We start from the raw sequence: 18,660 nt of genomic DNA on the forward strand, positions 1-18,660 counted from the left end.
GGGTATCACTAACAACTGGTCATACTTGAGAAAATTTTCAACACTTTTTTTTCGTTTTCTTTAGAAATGGGGTCAAGTCCTTACCTATTAAGATTAATAACCATGGTAAATAAGGCTGAATTGATGAAAAAATGGGGCGAATTCCCTTTGCAATACTTAATTAAATGGAGGTAAATAATCGTCTTTGCTGCCTGCCTGGCCATAATTGTGAACTAAATGCAAGAGATCTGTAATGCAACGATGGATACTCACATAATCACTAATCAGGCTCCTGAGGTTCATCATCCTTACAGAAGAAAGCATCAATGAGACTCACTATGGAAGATAGAATTGGAATAAGATTAAGCAATTTAATCCAAAATGGTACGATTTTTCAAGACGATCATATAAATATACTGGAGTGCATGTTGAGTAGGATGCATACGTGCAGAGGTATAAAAGCAGCACCCATATTGATAAAATACGAAATATGTTAATAAAATGAACAAGAGCACAAAAGGGTACATATGATCAATAAATGGAAAATACATGGAAGGATTTAAATAGGTTTCATAATCCTGCTATAGTTCCTCAAACCCTTCTTCATCTCCTTCCTCCTCAATCCTTCCAAAGTGTGATCGCCAGCTCTCCATCTGCAATGTCAAGGAATGGAAGTTTGTGGTGCAATGCGTCATGATTGAAAATTGACAAAATTTCACATCAAAATATCTATGAAGTTTTACGAGTCCTATTTAGATCAACCAGTGACTAAATTAAACTAAAATAGTAAATCTATATGAAACTTGTGAGAAAAAGGATATAGATAACTACAGGAGTATATACTAGTACATTAGAAATTTGCAGATTGACATTTTTGTTACTTGGTACATAAGATTCTTTAGTTAGCAAACAAACAAAGAAACATATATTCCGATTATTATTGGGTAAAACAATGAAGGTAAATCTCCCAATGTCCAACATAAACTGAACCATAATTTTGCTATTTCTACCACTATAGAAAATGGTATTTTTTGATGTCACATTCTCATTAAGTGAAGCAAGTCAGAGAGTTAGTTATTATGCTAAAGAATTCTGGCGAAAAGTAGACAGGATAATAAGATACTACTATGATTTATATCAATCATCTGTTAGATAGTACGGCATGATTATTCATTGCTTATAATCATGTAACAACAATGTAAATCCACACAAACGTCAAGGTTTGATACAATTCTTTAATAACATCTAGGAATAATATAACTCAATCATAGTAGGCAAGGGCAATTAAAGTGATGAATTTTCAAATTTACCAACCTTACTCATATCTGCAGCATAAGAGCAAATTTCTTAATGCACTCGGGAAAATTATTCCAATTTATTTCTTAATAATGACAATAGAGAAGTAATCATCCAGTCCAGCCAAATAAAAAAACATGGACAGTTAAGCATAGATATAATTTTTACAGACCATGGAAAGGCTTTATATTTATCAAGGATTCACCTACTATATAACATGGTAGAGAAGTGCATCATCGGGCTGCTTAACTGCTAGTGCAGATAGTTTTAGGTTATAGAAAGTGGAACTCCTGGTACTCATATTTGTATTCCTAAATATTGACTATTCAGAAAATATACTAAGTGCGAGTTAGAAGAGTGGAAGGAAAGTGGAAGTGCAAGTTAGAAAATTGATACTTTGTGGTTTCGAATGGATAGTAAATTTTGAATGATGCAGGCAAAAAATATGTGACGGGTTAAAGCCATTTTTCCATCCACTCTCTCCAAAATGAACACAAAGCATACTGGAATCGAAAAGTGACATCCATCAAACAACAGTCCCTTAAAAAGTATTCCTAAGTAATATCTATAATTTAGAAGACTGAGTATGAAAAATGGAAGTATAAAGACAGCTGCATTATTTTAATTTCAATCACCTGAGCATCAGATAGCAGCAATTGTTCTGCCACAAAAAGTTTTCTGTCAGAATTTTCTAATGGTACATCTGGTTCCAAGTGCATGTTCCTTGTTACCTCCTTGTAGTCGACCACACTAAGTCGAAAACCATGGGTAATGAAAACCCTCTCCAACAATTCCTTTTCTGCTGCCTGCAATATAAAGCCAAAGAACAGCCACCAGCTAGTTATAAGGAACAAAAGTAGCCATAATAACGAATGTAGGTGAGGTCTAGTGATCAATGAAGAGAGGAGTTTCCACTGGGGTCAACTGCAAGAGTGCAAGTCACTCAAACCTCAGTATTAGTTTTAAGGTTGGGTACTTGCCCAACAGACCATCTTACCCTTCCTGATAATCTCAAAGTCCAGAAAGTAAGCAGATCAGTACTGAATTGGGGTAAAAATATTTTCCTTATTCGATACACCTAAGTACCCAAACATTATCATGTATATAATAATTAATAAACAGTAGCATATGAATCGAACCATATTTCCAGATGCAGTCCCATCCAACAAGCCAGGTAGTTCTCCCAAGAAAATGCTCCCTTTCATGGCTAAGCTGCTGACAACCAGCAATAGATCCTTCAAGCTTGTCAAAGTCAATAGAGGTAGCCCCTGCCAGACACCGAATGCAACAACTTGGTTGACCACTTAAAACATCTTACCATGATTATGCCAGATTATGCAGAGCTGAACATATGCTTTTCAAAGAATTTTGTAGACCTCTCCAAACAATTTAGTGTAAGGTCACATATCATTAACCCTCAACATTACATCATATAAAAAATTGAAAACATAAAACCTACTCCTTGGCTACAAACAGTATATAGTCGTATATTCCCTTACTATCTTGAAATTTTATCTGGCAGTGTAACTTTTAAGCCCGTGATTCACCTGTAGAGCCCATACACTTGGTCGGCCACCATTGAATCCAGTCTTGCACCAAATCTCATGTAAAGCACAGGACTCTTCAGGGATATGATTTAGCAGGCAGTTTCGTGAAATTTTCGCTCCCATACCTATCATATCCGAAAGAAAATGTGAGACAAGTATAGAATGCCAGAGATGAAAAAATATGTAAGTAATTGTGTTAAGCATTAGATGAAGGGATGAGGTGGATATTTAGATTTGACAGTGCAAACAGATATAATTGCTAATTTCAGAAGCTGCTAGTGGACCAGCGCAGCAATCCTCATCAATGCAGAAAGCCTGAATCCATCTTATGTATGTTCAAGATTATTGGAATTTCTATTTGCTAGATGCTTTCATAGTTTACTTGACGGCCAATTAGCATTCCTTCTCATTTCATAGACTTGATCCTGGCGTATGCAAAGCATTATCTATCATTCCTAGCAATAGACAACTAAAAATATATTGATTATCATCCTGTTTTCTAGAGATTCTCATTTTGTGGTTCTTCCCCATTCATTGATATTAATAGTTATAGGCTTATAGCATTCCCACAGCAGCTGGCTAGACTATATCATGGATTCTTAAAGCTGAAAATGGCTCTGATTCAGGAAAAGCGGATCTTCTTCCACTTGCTTTGTCTGCCCTTTCTATTTTAGGGTCCCTAATGAGCTCGAAAGACAATGTAACGTAATGCAATCAACCTGATGGCGTGATTTCGGCTCCTCTGCATCCCAAGTACACTGCCCTCCTAGGTGCACAACAACTTAAAGTAAGAATTTCAAATATACCCAAGACGGAAGAGGCCGCCAAGTAGATGTAACCATACTCCTTGGTCTAACCTTACCTACTAAGTTACTAAAATTGCACCAGCAGCTAGAGCCTAATTGGAACAAATCTGGGGCATCAATCAAATGACGATCGACATAACAAAAGGCAGAGAGAGAGAGAGAGTCGACTTCCTTGACCATTCTTGTCCAATCCAGGAATGACCCTCTCTCTCTCTCTCCCTCCCTCGCACACCCACCTGCTTCTGTTCCTCCCTCTCCCTCTTTCAACTCAGTTCATAACATGCATTTATGGGAAGATGAAGTACCACTCTTCAGAATAAACTACAATATTGCACTAACCTACACACCTTTAAGTTTTTCGTCTGCCAATTTGAAGATCCTTTCAGGGGAGACATCATATATAATGGACAAGCGTGGCCAACTCAACCTATATGGGCGAGTGTCCATACCATCTGTCAACAAAACAATCTATAAGGGATAAGAAAATAATTTCTCATCTTGCTGAAAGAAATGTCATTTATAGCTACTAAGATAAACTGAAGTACCTGTCTCAGCTCATCTGAGCGGCTTACCAAGCTAAGCAGCTTATCATCAATGAACTTTGTTGCCACATTATAATGGCACGGCCACGATGCAGATGTTGAAACTGGAGTTTCCACCATGTTATCGATGGCATCAGGAGAAAGAAAGCAACCAGCATATGGATCGATAAAGAGAGGATCTGCCATTTTCAAGGTTACTAAAAAATCAAATTTTGACCAAAATAAGTAGATGGTATTAAGTACTCCTTCTAAAGTGATCATTCCAACATACTATTCTGCCTAAGCTCTAAAGGTTCAGTATATGGATAGTCCTTTTGATTTAAACACATACATAAGCATTTCCATGGTTTACACTTTACAGTATTAGGCATCAGTTTGCGCTAGTGGATGCTATCTGTGAAACTTCAAAGTTCAAAAACTTGGAAAAAGGTCGACCCAACTCGCATACACGATAAATCTCGTCAAATAATTTCAAACTTGTTTTAGTTCCTCCATAAAGCTGTGACGCCATGATAGAAGCAGTTAGACCTCTACTAGAAACAAATAATTCTCTTTCGCTTTCTCGAGGATGGACTCAACTGAGATTTCCCAAAACAATTAAGTACCAAATAACTATAACCATTTAACGACAGATCATGCTCATAAACCATGCTCCACGCATTAACAAATAAAAGCAAAATAAATCCAAAATGTCGTCAAATTTCGTCTTTTTTGGGGCAGAAAATTGGTGAACGGTAATTCTTTCAACTGGGATATCTCGGTGGCATATCGTCAAACAGGAGGCTCGATTCTTTCTCTATCAAGGAATAGGGGAACGATATAAGAACCTGGGCGAAGGGATTCCTGGTAGCGAAGGGAGGCGGCCATCAGAGCGGATCGGAGAAGCGGGTCGGATTCCTCGGATCCGACCCTGGCGGCGATCGCAGTGGATCTCGTCAACCTCCTCCTCCACGAGAACTCAATGGCGGGGAAAGGAGAGCCACGGAAGGCGCGATTCGCCGCCTCGCCAAATCCAATAAGCGGCGAGATTAGTCTCTCCGCCGCTGCCGCCATTTTCTTACTCGTTCTCCTCCTAATTCTTCTCTTCTTCATCCTTGTCGGTGAACTCTTTATCTTTTTTATTTCTCCGATAAATTCATAAAATAATCTTAAGTATCCCTCTAATTTTTTTTGTCAGCGTTCTAATTCACTTCGAAAGTTAAATATAAAAATATTTTATTAAAAGAATTTTTTTAAGATAAATTTTAAAATAAAAATTTCTCTCTCCTAATTTAATTAAATAATATTAAATAAAATTAATCGAAAGTACTGGTTATATAAATCAGTAGTATCGATCACTTTTCTACTTTATTACTTATATTTTATTTTTCTCTTTTATTTTCTTATAAAATACAAAATAATAAAAAATACTAGTAGAAGTTGGCACTTATATTATTAAGGAAAAGATTATAAGGATAAGTAATAAAAAAATTACTTAAATTCTAGTTTACTTATCAATTAATCTAATCATATATGTAAAATATCTAATATACCCTTTAATTTATCAACACATAAAAATTAGTTTTAATAACTAATTGGTTACCATTGAATTCGATGCTCAATTTTAAATCCTCTAAAAATTTTTAAGTCTTAAATTAAAAAAAATTAAATATAAATAGTTAATTGGATCAGCGATTTATATAAAATTTTCTTCCTGGTACATTATATTTAGATTAGCGATTGGTTCCTAAGTTTCTTGACAGTGAATGCATTATTTTCTCTAGATAAAATTTTCATACATATCTATCTGTGCCTTGATAGAGAAATTAATATTTTAAAGAAAGCTACAAGTCTCTGCCTTGCAACCCAACTCAGATTTTTTATTCGATTCCACTCTGCTCCACAAAATTTCTCAACTACTTAAGCTATTTAATTAACTACTAGTTATCTACAATGGCGTCTGAAGTAAGATTGTCTTTTATTGATAGAATTAAGTTTTTTTTTTATCCCTCTTAACACTTTATTGGAAACTTACATGTCTTGATATTTCCTATTTTATCAAAAAAATATTTCCTATTATATTCTTAGTTACACGTATGAAGTGAAAGAAAATGACACGATCAAGCCCATTCACTAGTTGGCTAGTTACAGGAATATATAAAATTTATTTATTTTTTTAACTGGGATGGCTCAAGACTATCTGAGTTATAAATTATTTTGAAATGTATTATTCCCACTTTTAGCGTCATAAACTTCTGGTATTCGTTTTAGGGAATTAATTATTTTTATATTCATTTTATGTTTTAAAATAAATATATAAATATTACTTTTAATGAAGAAAATACTGAAAAAATATATTTTATCTTTTATAAAATTACCATGAAGCTCATTGATTTGATATAAAGTATATTGATGGGATAAATATTAAGGGTAAATTAATAATTAGTTTAGAATATGGTATAGAATATAATTTTGATGAATAATATTTATATTTTAGAATTTAATTAGTGTTGTAAAATTTTGTTAAAAAAATCGCCGGAAAAGGGGAAACATAAACAAAAGACGGAAAATGAAGTGCAGTGATTGCCTACGTTCTCTGATCTCGGAAAATGATACAACCTGGAAACTTGGAAAGCGGTTGTCTAGGTATGGTTTAAGTTCCTACACCAGGGTTTGCAGAGAACCTGCTTGGACTCAATACATGGCAAGCACAAACCATGTCAAAAAAAAAAAAAAAAAAAAAAAAAAAAAAAAACTTCCTTTGGAAGCCGATCTTCTTTGTCGGACAAGGAACTGAAGTGTAAAGGATCGTATGCAAATTTGATTGCAGGAATTTAGTACATTAGTTCTAATATTCAATCAACAATAGCCAAGTATCCTACCGTAGTAATGTCCTAAAACGGGCCTTGCGTACGATCGACCGAAGAGCTTCTCCTCTTCTTCCCTCTTAAAACTCCCCTCCATTTCCATTCCCCCCCCCACCTTCTCTCGTCTTCTCGCTTCCACACGACTCCCGAGGCGATGTCTTCCAAGCTCAAAGTGGACGAGCTCCGAGCTGAGCTCTCCCTTCGCGGCCTCGACACCAATGGAACCAAACCCACCCTCGTAAAACCTCATCTCCCAGCCCCATCTCTCTCTTCTCTTCGGCACCCGTCGACCCATTATGATCCTTTCGCAGGTCCGAAGGCTGGACTCGGCGATTCGCAAGGAGAATAAGAAGAAGCAAGAGCAAGAGGAGGAGGAGGAGGAGGAGAATGCTTCGTCGTCGGCGGCCGCCAATGTCGGCAAGAAGAGGCCGCGGGATGAAGCGGAGGACGGCGGCGGCGATGTCGAGAAACTTCAAGACATGGGGATCCGGGAGCTGCGGGAATTGGCGAAGGCTCGCGGATTGCCGGCGAATGGGTCGAAGAATGATCTCGTCATCAGGCTATCCGAAGTTGATCTCGCAGGTTCTTGGTGCTTCCAAGTTGTGATCTTTCGCTCGATTCTGTGTTTGCTGCTCTCGGTAATATTGAATGTTGTTTGTTATGCTGGATTTTGTGGTTGTTAGATGGTGGAGAGGTCGAGGAGCCTAAGAAGGAGAAGCTGGTCAAGGCTACGAAGAAGGGCGGGGCGGTGTTGGACCAGCACATTCCTGATCATATAAAATCGAGCTACCATGTTTTGCAAGTGGTAGGTGATTTAGATTTTCATATAAATAGAGCTTCTATGGACTTCTGCGTAGGAGTTTGGTATCCTTTATGAATTCATGTGCAACTATTGTGATAATTGGCATTATAAGGAATGTAAGATTTTGCCACTGCTTTTCCATTGTGCTATTTATTCTTTTACATTACGGTTTGATGGTAGTTCTGCCTTTTGAGGTCATATGCTCATAATATCATTACACAACCTGCCAATTTCTGAAAGGTATAACCAGAGTTGTACAAATCTTTCTTTTTCTCGTGTTTGAAGTAGTTTAGTTCTACATTTCGGATTTTTTGTGTGTTAACCTTCGCTACATTATGTAAATAATGATGATGCTATCTTGTACTTAATAAAATTGGGAATACTTCATTAAGGAATAATTCCCACTTTTCTTAAAAGTCAACTTTAACTGATCCATCCTAGGAGCAGTGAGGCCATATCATTTGCTTAGTTCCAACCCTCCATGTTTAAATTAGTGTTTTCTTTTATTTTTATTTTTATTTTATTGGAGAATAATCCATGGTTGCTTTTCTTTGCAATGTGATGTCCAAACTTTTACAACTGGAATCACACTGTTGACAAATGGTATCTTACTAGCATTCTGCCTCACCATTTTGATGCTCAATGAAAGCAAGCTGGAAGGCCCTGTATCCCATGCTTGATTGCTTCTCTGTATAATCAGTCTATGTTTGAAGTTTGAACATTCTCATTTATTGCAGGGAGAGGAAATTTATGATGCCACTTTGAATCAGACAAATGTTGGGGACAACAATAACAAGTTTTACGTTATGCAAGCTTTAGGTCTGGTTTTCTGTGTGCTTACTTTATTCATTGTGTCTTCTCTTGATATAATCTGATTAAGTCTTCATTATTGAAATCCTGTAGCAATGATACAAGCGTGATATCTTTATGTTATAGGAGACAATATTTTCACATTTTGACTCTAGAGGCAAACACTGAGATAACTCAAATGGACTGATTCAACAAAGAGAGTATTGACAGGATTTAAAATCTGATACCTGCCATTACTTGTTTATGACTTAATTATGGGGGTGATTGAGAAACTATACTATCTTATTATGTCATAATACTAAATTTTTTAAAGTTTCTAGAGCATTTTATGGCCAGTAAACTGGAAATGTTCAAGCTGGGAAATACAAGTGATATGGAGGGAAAGCTCATAAGTCCTGGAAATCATACCTCATTGTAGAATTTCTTTGTTCCATTGTTATAAAGATACAATGTCCTTGCTGCAGAATCATACTTGTACTTGTAATTTTCAATTACAGAAAATAATTTTAAGCTTAAAAATGTTAAGATAGGATAATCTTATGTGTTTTCTCTTGTCTGCCAACTAAAACAGCCAATTATTTTGAAGATTAGGGTAATTGAAGAACAAAGGTTGACTAGAATGATTTACATGAATTGTGATTTTCATCAAGCTTCTTTTTTGAAAATATCTTATTTACATAAAATCCCTTAAATTGCATGACTTTTAAATTTTAAATGTTCACTGAAGCTTAATTGATATTAAATACAGAATCTGATGATGATCGGATGTTCATGGTCTACAATAGATGGGGAAGAGTTGGAATACGAGGACAAGATAAGCTACATGGCCCCTTCGGATCACGAGAGCGAGCAGTAGATGAATTTCAGAAAAAGTTCTTTGACAAGACAAAAAATCAATGGGCTGATCGTAAAAAATTCATATGCTACCCAAAGTGCTATACTTGGCTGGAAATGGACTACAGTGAAGCTGAAAAGGAAGCAGTTACTTTTCATACTTCACCTTTTGTGATCTGTTCATTATGATAGATGGTTCCAAACAAAAGTATCAGTTCTCTCAATTCTAAAATGTCCTAGTTGGTCCAGGTGGCTGACAGGAGGAAGGACCCCATAAGTGCTCAACCACGAGAGACCAAACTTGATCCCCGAATTGCAAATTTTGTTTCTCTTGTTTGCAACATCAGCATGATGAAGCAGCAAATGATGGAGATAGGTAACTAATTAGCATTCATTTACTCTTTTTTTTTTCTGCCTTACAGTTTTCTAGTTTTTAACTGATTGAACTGAATGAAGTACCTCATCACACTTCCGAGGAGCATCAATTCATTAATTCTGACTACTACAGTGTAGAATTGACTTATATATCTAGAAATTAGAGTGTTTCTTTTCTTCCAAAATCTATCCTGTTGACGTAAGTTTGGCTCCATGGATCAAGGTTGCATTGCTTGAAATTTGAAGTTTACGATGTTCTATTTTGTTTGACATCAAGCACCTAGAAATGTAGCCCTTAAGGATCCTTAGGTCTTTCCAATAAGTATAGCCAAGATGGAATAGCAGACTAGTTGATGCAGAAAAAACAGTTATCTGAGGTAATTAATGAATGACAGGTAAAAGGGAGAATATAGTTCATGATATATTGTAGTAACCGATAATTACATAACAAAACTCTCTCTATGTTTACTGGACAAAAGCTCAAGAGAGCTAGCCTAAAGACAACTGTGCTAATTTAAAAATGTAAATGTTGTATATCATATGCTATGTTTCGAAATAACCGACTGATAGCAATCTTAAGGAGAATACAGTGATTCCTTCCGTTAGAAGAATCAAGAAAGTTGGTAGATAGGGGAAATTTTCTGTGGTCTGAACTTTGAACCTTGATCCATTAAAGCATACTCACTGCAGGGCAGAAGGTGGTTCCACTTCCTAGCAAAAAGTATCCATGTGGATCTTCTGATTCACAGTACGATGCACATAAAGAGCATCGCAGTGATGTCTTTTTAAACATTATTTTACCATAGGATACTCTTCTGCTTTGGTTAGAAAAGAAGCACAAAAATCTTGAAACCAGATGCCAAGTTGCCAGTCAGTTATGAAAGTATGTCGATAACACATTGGGGGCTTCTCAACTTCCGACTTGTGCTTACAAGATCCCATCTTTGCAACTAATGATAATACTGATTTCTCCTTCTAGGTGACTCTATGAAACATATCATTTAAATTTTAAAGTACATCAAGGTCAAGAGAAATTTGAATTCTTGACATAAAGTGCTAAGTGACTGGACTAATGCTTTCAACATTTATATCACATTCATACTGTTCAACATTAGGTTCTCTATAACAAACTTTTCCTTGAGAGGTTACATCCATTATTGTTGTCAAGCTCATTAGCTATGCTGCCAGGTTCCCTCATTTCGAGTCATCGTTGTAATCATCAATATTCTAGAGTAGTAAGTGAAGACTGCTTCTAATTGGAGATTTGTTTGTCTTCATATGCACCTTTCTGCAGCGAATACTTAAGCGTGAAGAATGCATGTTTTGTACTGTATGATCAAACTTCAAACTGTAATATCTGAAAAGTACATATAATATAGTTATTAATATTTTTCTCTTTTCTTTGAATTCTCATGCCAAAGCTCATTATCACTCTTTTGAGCTGGCTTGTCAGAACAAAATATTTAGACATTACCATTTCAATTCCCTGATTTTAGTTCTCAAATCATGTGGTCTTGATTTGTTTAAATTAATAAATTCTTTTACAGAGTGAAGTGGGGTTTTCTTTGCTAGCTCATGCTACTGACTTAATTGATGCATTTCCCTTTGCCCCCTTTGTAGGATACAATGCTGAAAAATTACCACTTGGTAAGCTAAGCAAATCAACAATATTGAAGGTGAGAAGTAAGTTAAAGCATGAAAATGTTGATATCTCTGTCAATCTCATTACTAGTTCATCAGTTATTGGTATTGCATTGATGAGTTTTGCCTTTGGGATAACAAAGTAAGAAAAGATTGCCATCTAGAACTTAAATTTACTTTCCATTTGGGTACAAACATAACTGCAAAATATTGGATAACTAATGCAAGTTCTTGAAAGGTTCACAACTAATGACTTTGCGCCTCTTATTACTCTGGAGATTTAAGATGCTTGATACCTATCTCACATGCCTGAGTACCATTTAGCAAATACAATTGTCAGATTGTACCTTTGTGTATCCTATATTTCCATAGAATTTCAGGTTTGTTGGAAACTGCTGCTTTTTTTACTAGTTACTACATAATAGATTCTGTATTTCAAGCACATTTAGGAACATTTTTTTTTATGCAACGAAGTCGCTTTAATCTTTGTTTTTGCAATGATGTTTTGGTTCAATATAGAAATATTTGCGTCATGCTTTATTTTCATGTACTGTATCATCTCGTTAATGATGAGTACACATCACAGTATACTCTAGACATTTAGTTGAGGTTTTGAATTCTCTTTTACTTTTTGCACTTCTGTGGTATCCAAGAATCATGTGATCAAACATCTTGCAGGGCTACGATGTCTTAAGGAGGATCTCTGATGTGATTTTAAAGCCTGACAGGAAAAGGCTGGAACAATTAAGCGGGTGAGCATTTCAATAGCCTCCTTTGACATTGTCATGACATAATATTCATTACTGAAATATGCTAGATACTCTTTTAAAATTGTTCTAGTTTGCACGATTAGTTCTAAATTTATACTAGTAACCGTCAGCAAACTTTTCCATGGTTGATTATTTTATATTTTGTTAACTTAATAATTACTCTAAAAACTTAAGCTGATAGAGAATGATGATTTTTTCCTTTATACTCTAAAACTCCCCTCAATTCTAGAATCTAGACTAGAGAATGGTGACTTTTTTCTTTTATTTTCTTCTCATTTTTATAATTACAGTACTCTTAAATTTACCTTTGTATAATGGTGTTTCGCCTATCTATTTTTATTTCAGAGAGTTCTATACAGTAATCCCTCATGACTTCGGCTTTAAAAAAATGTGTAAGTCCAATACTTTATAGCTGTTGGATGTGTCAGTATGACTCCCGGTAGGAGTATTTGGTTCTCACAAACTGATATTTGGCAGGTGCATTTGTCATTGACACACCACAGAAATTAAAAAGGAAGCTGGACATGGTAATTACCTGTTCATCCTGATTAAATTTTGTATGCACATCTGACTACAATGTAAACATTAATTGTAAGTTGCTGTTTATTATATTGTCAAGTTAAGTTCTAAGTCCTTTGTAGAGTTAGTCCTTGTGGAACGAATTTGACTTTAGAGTATCCCTCGACTATAAGCTATCTTCATCTTTTGCTCCTCCGATCTTACAATGGCTTCATCTCATATTTTGTTCAAAGCAAACTTGATATTGACATATTGTAAAGAAGAGCACATGCTATACCTGTAAACATATTAATAAGCCTTTTTTTTCCTGTGTGTATCAATTCTTTTATATTGTTTATTGTCCCAGGAAACATGGGTATATCAAAACATGGACATAATGATATAGCCATGAGGTTCTTTGACATATCTTGAATAATGAGGAATTGATATGGTGGGACTATCTATGTATCTAAACCTAACACCTGAACACAAAACAAATGTGCATACATATGTTTCATAATAAGTTACGATTGTCACTTGGGATATGAATATCCAAGCAAGTATCCTCCAATGTGTAACCATTTGTGCTTCATAGATGTTGACACAGCGGATCTCAATTAAAAGTTAATGATCAAAGAGCATGCTCAAAAGCTAGTTCCAGATCCCACTTGTGAATTTGGGAGAATGTGTATCTTCCCTTGGGAAAGTCCAAATTAATTCATGTAGGGAACTAATTAATTTACTTTCCACTTATATCTATGCGAAACATTCTGATTCATCCTCGCTTAAACCTATAGGACATTTTGGTTTCAAAGTTTAGAAGCTTGCTTTCTCTAATTCTTTGATGGCTTAAACTTTATGTGAAACTGGCTTTGCTCCATCTAATTCCATTTCTGTGGTTTTGTCAAGGTTCAAGCTCTAGGCGAGATAGAGGTGGCAACCAAACTTCTGGAGGGTGATGCTGATATGCAGGTACTCTACATTTTAGAGATCTGGAATGCGTTCTTAAAAATATCAATATAAAGGAGTGGTGGACAACTTGAAGTCAAGATGTGGAAGTTTATCATGATCTCTATAGTCTAGATTTGAAGTACCTAACATAAAAAGATAGTCTTTGGAGCTTTACTAAATAAATATAGTGAGTATAGTTTGTATGAGTCGTACTATCTTTAGTTTGGAAGTCTTTAAACTTGGTTACTAATTGACCAAAATTTCTAATAGTTGATCATATTCAACGATGAAAATTTCTGTTTTGTATTATACCAAATACCTTAAGACACTAGCAGTTCTTGCTGGTTGATGCATAAGCAAGAGATCATCAAAGTGTGTCTAGTATTTGATTGTATGGATATTTGACCTGGATGTTGTTGTCATTGATTTGCATTAAAGAGATAGGGGCTTCTAGTATAGATTCTAATGATTTGGTCTCGTCTACGCTATTTACCTCTATTATTTCTTACAATAGAATGATACATAGCATCATTGAGACTGAGAGGGTGAGATTGCTTTTGGTGCTTATTTCAATGACTACCAATTTAATTAAGCAACAATACAAGCACAATTTGTAGCAAATGTTCCAGGGTTTGACTGGTGTTCCTAATATCATCAAAGCATTGCTGCAAATAAATAAGAGTTACTGCATTATACCTCCATACTTCCATAGGTACCAAGCAACACATGACATTGTTGTAAAGATAGAGATCTTAGACATGATAGTGAACTATGTGAACATGCCTAACTTGTCGATTAAACTACTCATTACGCCACTTGTGCAGACTTGCATGGAGAAGATTTTAATATCGGCTTCAGTATAAGTTAACTTCTGAAATACAAGTGGCTCACCTAAATATTGGGCGACTGCCTGTATATATATTATAAACGCTATTTGATAGCTATCATACAGAATTCACCTTATGTTCTGTTTCCTTTTTAGGTTAATACTATGTCCAGTAAGATTATTAATACCTTGTAGCTGCTTTACTGAGAACAAATGTCTAGTTCTATTATTTTTTTTCTACGCTGAGTAATCATACATTATTTTCTTTCGTCTTAGTTTTTTTAAATGCTTTGTTTTTCTAAACCTCATATTTCTTAGTTTCTTTAAATGCTTTGGTTTCCTAAACCTCATATATCTGATCTTTTCTGTTATGTTCCATAATGCAGGATGATCCTTTGTATTACCGATATCAACAACTTCAGTGTGAATTAGCACCGGTTGAAGTTGATTCAGAAGAATTTTCTATGGTAATATTTTTCACACATAAAACTAGTGATATGTTTTGTATTTGATTCAGCACATTCCTATTTTCACGAGATTGCATTTTCTTCTGACTAGATAAATTAAGATGATTGATGTCTTCCTCTCATCAGTTACCTGTCATATTTAATCTCTGAAAGAATCTCATAATTGAATTCATGAACTACAAGACCATAGACACCTGAAGATGAGGTCATGAGACCAAATGTGTCCTGTACCACAATCATGGAGAGCATTTCCTTTCCCTTCTTTTCAGATGTGATAGCATTTAGTGGGTGGAACTGTGGACGTGGTAAAAAAGTATCGTTGAAAATCTTTTGGTATAATTTTTAAGACTAAGATTTATTCACAGTTTCACTGGCTTGTAGGGTTTCCTTTAGATGATATGTCTTATAAACGAATGGCCTATTCATGAATGGAGTAGAGTAGTCCTGTACATGTTAGATTCATGCTAATGAACGTATACTAATCCAACAACTGTATATCACCAAATAGAATGTTTACATGAAAAAATGCTCCTGACCATAAACTGATATGTTTTCAATCAAGGAATATCTGGGCCACGTGCTGATTCATGCAACAGAAGATCTGATGCATAACCTCTCTCTCTCATAGATACACCTACACACAATGGTGTGATTATGCAGTAGCTCATGCTTTAATTCTCTACAGCTCATAAGAATTCCAGATCATAATGGTATGCTGCAATTTTTCTATGAAGTACTATTCATGAAGCATAGTTCTGTAGTATGTACCATTTCATATGCAGATGAAAGATAAATTATGTCCAAGAATTTCTCGTATTGGGATTCTACTGTTGACCTAGTGTATGCCCTTTGGAATTTACCAATAGGGGGTTACTGAAGACATGTGAATATATTGATCTATTAATTTGGCTTATCTGCTTTTGGGCATTTAACCTTAGTTGTGTGATTTTTCTGTTTTAACAGATAAAGAAGTACATGTTGAATACACATGGCAAAACACACTCAAGTTACGCAGTTGAAATTATACAGATATTCAAAGTTTCAAGGCATGGTGAATTGGAACGCTTCAAAAAGGTGAAAATTTATCTGTTGTGCTTATCAAATATATGCTTTAGATGATGCCTGCTGATGGTGGAGTTATTTCTTATTATGTCCAGCTAACTTAATTTTCTTAGTGAAATATATCCTGCAGTTTTCTGATACAAAAAATAGGATGCTTCTGTGGCATGGTTCTCGACTCACTAATTGGACTGGGATTCTTTCTCAAGGTTGTCTTTTGTTCTTTTTTCTTAATTGTAGCTTGTTTCCTTCACCAAAAGTGTACATATTAGTTCTTGAGCTTAGTAAGTTTGTTTTGCATTCCATGTGCAAAATTGTGAGGGTTATTATCAATGATCTTCCAAAAGATTTAAGAGAATGTGCTACATTTAAATAGATTGTTTCTTGTGCAAAAGTTGCTTCATTAGTCCAATAACTGTACTATATTTTTTATCAGCAAGTTAGCTCACCATTCAAGCTATTGACTTTTGGTGAACTCATATAATCATATATTTACAGATAGGACTCGTTCCAATTTATTTAAATTTTTTATGTTAATTCCAACTCAATTCAGTATTCCTGTTTGCTTAATTTGTTAGTGCCAAAGGCAATGATATTTTGTGTTAATTATGCATTTGGATATCTAACTTCCACGGTTTTGTCTATTACTCAATATTTTTAGGAGCAAGTTAATGAAGTGAGAATATCATTTAAAAGCTTGATTCTGATATGCAAACAGGATTGCGAATTGCTCCTCCAGAAGCACCAGTTACTGGTTATATGTTTGGAAAGGGGGTGTACTTTGCTGATATGTTCTCCAAGAGTGCAAACTACTGCTGTGCATCACAGTCATCTAGATCTGGAGTGCTCCTTCTGTGTGAGGTTGTTCCTAGCACTGTTCAGATCCTTGATATATTAATTGCTGGAAGTGATCCTATTAACTCTCTGATTCTCTGTATTTCTTTTTTAGGTTGCACTAGGTGATATGAATGAGCTACAAACTGCAGATTATAATGCTGATCAACTGCCAAAAGGAAAACTAAGGTCTATTTCCTATTATCTTGTACAACTGGTCCTAATAAATATAAGAATCACATGCTTGTAATTATATGTTATGATGAAAATATCAAATAATTAGTTATCAGGATAGTACTTCATACCCAGCATTCTTTTATTGAGTATAGATTGGTATGTGGGGAATATTCCTCACACGTTCCATAAATGTTATGTAGGATCATTTATAACATCAGAATACTTAAGTTTCACAATTACACCTTTGTGAAATAAGAAAAGCTAGCACTGTCCTTGGAGTTCATGAACTTTGCAGAGTTGAAGGGTGAGATCTTATATGCCAAAAATTGAGAATACCTTGCAAAGGCTGCATACTTATGCAATGATCATGTAGATACTCCACAAATCTCAATCCAGTCATAACCAGATACTGAATAAATTTTATGAAACTCTTACTTTTTCCTGTTTCTAACAGCATCTTACGTGTTTTCTTTCAGCATACTAATAAATGTACTAGCTGAGGCTTTTGAACAAACACTTGCAATCAGCATATGAGATACTGTAACATATAAATAATGAAATTGCTAATATTTGCCATTTGTTGCAGCACCAAAGGAGTAGGTGCAACTGAACCAGACATGTCACAATCTGAGGCCCTTGAAGATGGGGTTGTAGTTCCCCTTGGAGAGTCGAAAGAGCAAAAAGATCGTAAGGTAATCCAACTCACTACTTGTTCACATGTCTCTGCATTCAAGGAAGGAAAGAAGAACCTGAGAAACAGAGCTAATTGTGTGTCATTTGCAGGGTTGCTTGCTGTACAACGAATACATAGTGTACAATGTAGACCAGATAAAGATGAGATACGTTATTCATGTAGATTTCAACTTCAAGAGATGATGGTTTGTCATGCAGCAAGATCAGAAGCATCCTAAATCTCAATGTAGTCTCACATTTGAAAGCTGTATCATGATGCCACTTCTTACTATTGAGGATGAATAGAAGTTTTTTGTTCTCTTCTTGTAATTAATCTCAGTGGCATTTTTTTAAGGAACCCTATTTCCAAGGATGAAATAATATATTTTGTATCTTTTGAGGTTCTGTGAGTTTTTTGGGCAGCATGCAACAAGATATGCATCTCCAATCAATTCCTTCTGGAGTCATCTATATGCTATAGGGCTCTTATTCCTTCCGTGATTTAGAAACACCTCGGTTACAATATTGAGGGCATGTTTTAGTGATATACCATCCTGTAACCTATTTTTTTAATGTGTGGAAAAAATGGGTTGACTCATTATATTAAGATATGGGAGAATGTCCAATAGAGGGATGAGTGGAGATTTTATGGTAGAATTTACAATTGACAAATAGCTGAGAAATCACCAAAAGAAAGGCTGAGAACTGAAAGACAGTTGTTCCTCTCACGCTAAGTTTTTCACCATGTTTTGTGTGGCAGTTAATATTCTCCATATTGTGTAAGATTCTTCTATGAATTCGGTCAGGTGTATATATCTAGTCATGTACTAGTGTGTCGAATAAGTTTTAGGGTTTTTTATCTACTAAAAAGCTACTTGATTTTTGCTTCTGTGAGTTACAATTTATCTTTTGTTTTCATTGTAGATTA

At 35.2% G+C, this 18,660-nt stretch overlaps 2 protein-coding genes across 2 annotated transcripts; one reads left to right on the forward strand and one right to left on the reverse strand.

Moving 5' to 3' along the window:
- Positions 1-433: 433 nt before the first annotated feature.
- On the reverse strand, positions 434-5,318 carry LOC140799224 (O-methyltransferase 1, chloroplastic). Its single transcript, XM_073153419.1, has 7 exons — positions 4,998-5,318; positions 4,174-4,349; positions 3,976-4,096; positions 2,823-2,947; positions 2,415-2,543; positions 1,911-2,081; positions 434-632 (listed from the first exon to the last, which is right to left on the reverse strand). The coding sequence occupies exons 1-7, from the start codon at positions 5,260-5,262 to the stop codon at positions 561-563; spliced, it is 1,059 nt and encodes a 352-aa protein (XP_073009520.1). The 5' UTR covers positions 5,263-5,318; the 3' UTR covers positions 434-560.
- A 1,817-nt stretch (positions 5,319-7,135) lies between these two features.
- On the forward strand, positions 7,136-18,199 carry LOC140798886 (poly [ADP-ribose] polymerase 2-A). The gene is made up of 18 exons (XM_073152968.1): positions 7,136-7,254; positions 7,328-7,598; positions 7,700-7,821; positions 8,556-8,637; positions 9,377-9,609; positions 9,712-9,838; positions 11,458-11,513; positions 12,157-12,230; positions 12,594-12,640; positions 12,726-12,775; positions 13,656-13,718; positions 14,910-14,990; positions 15,954-16,064; positions 16,183-16,258; positions 16,768-16,910; positions 16,999-17,072; positions 17,647-17,752; positions 17,844-18,199. Exons 1-18 carry the CDS (start codon positions 7,171-7,173, stop codon positions 17,934-17,936), a joined length of 1,893 nt encoding a protein of 630 aa, XP_073009069.1. The 5' UTR covers positions 7,136-7,170; the 3' UTR covers positions 17,937-18,199.
- The last annotated feature ends 461 nt before the right edge of the window (positions 18,200-18,660 follow it).

This window comes from Typha latifolia, chromosome 12 (assembly GCF_019914945.1).
Source record: "Typha latifolia isolate L0001 chromosome 12, TyphaL0001v2, whole genome shotgun sequence".
Taxonomy (NCBI): domain Eukaryota; kingdom Viridiplantae; phylum Streptophyta; class Magnoliopsida; order Poales; family Typhaceae; genus Typha; species Typha latifolia.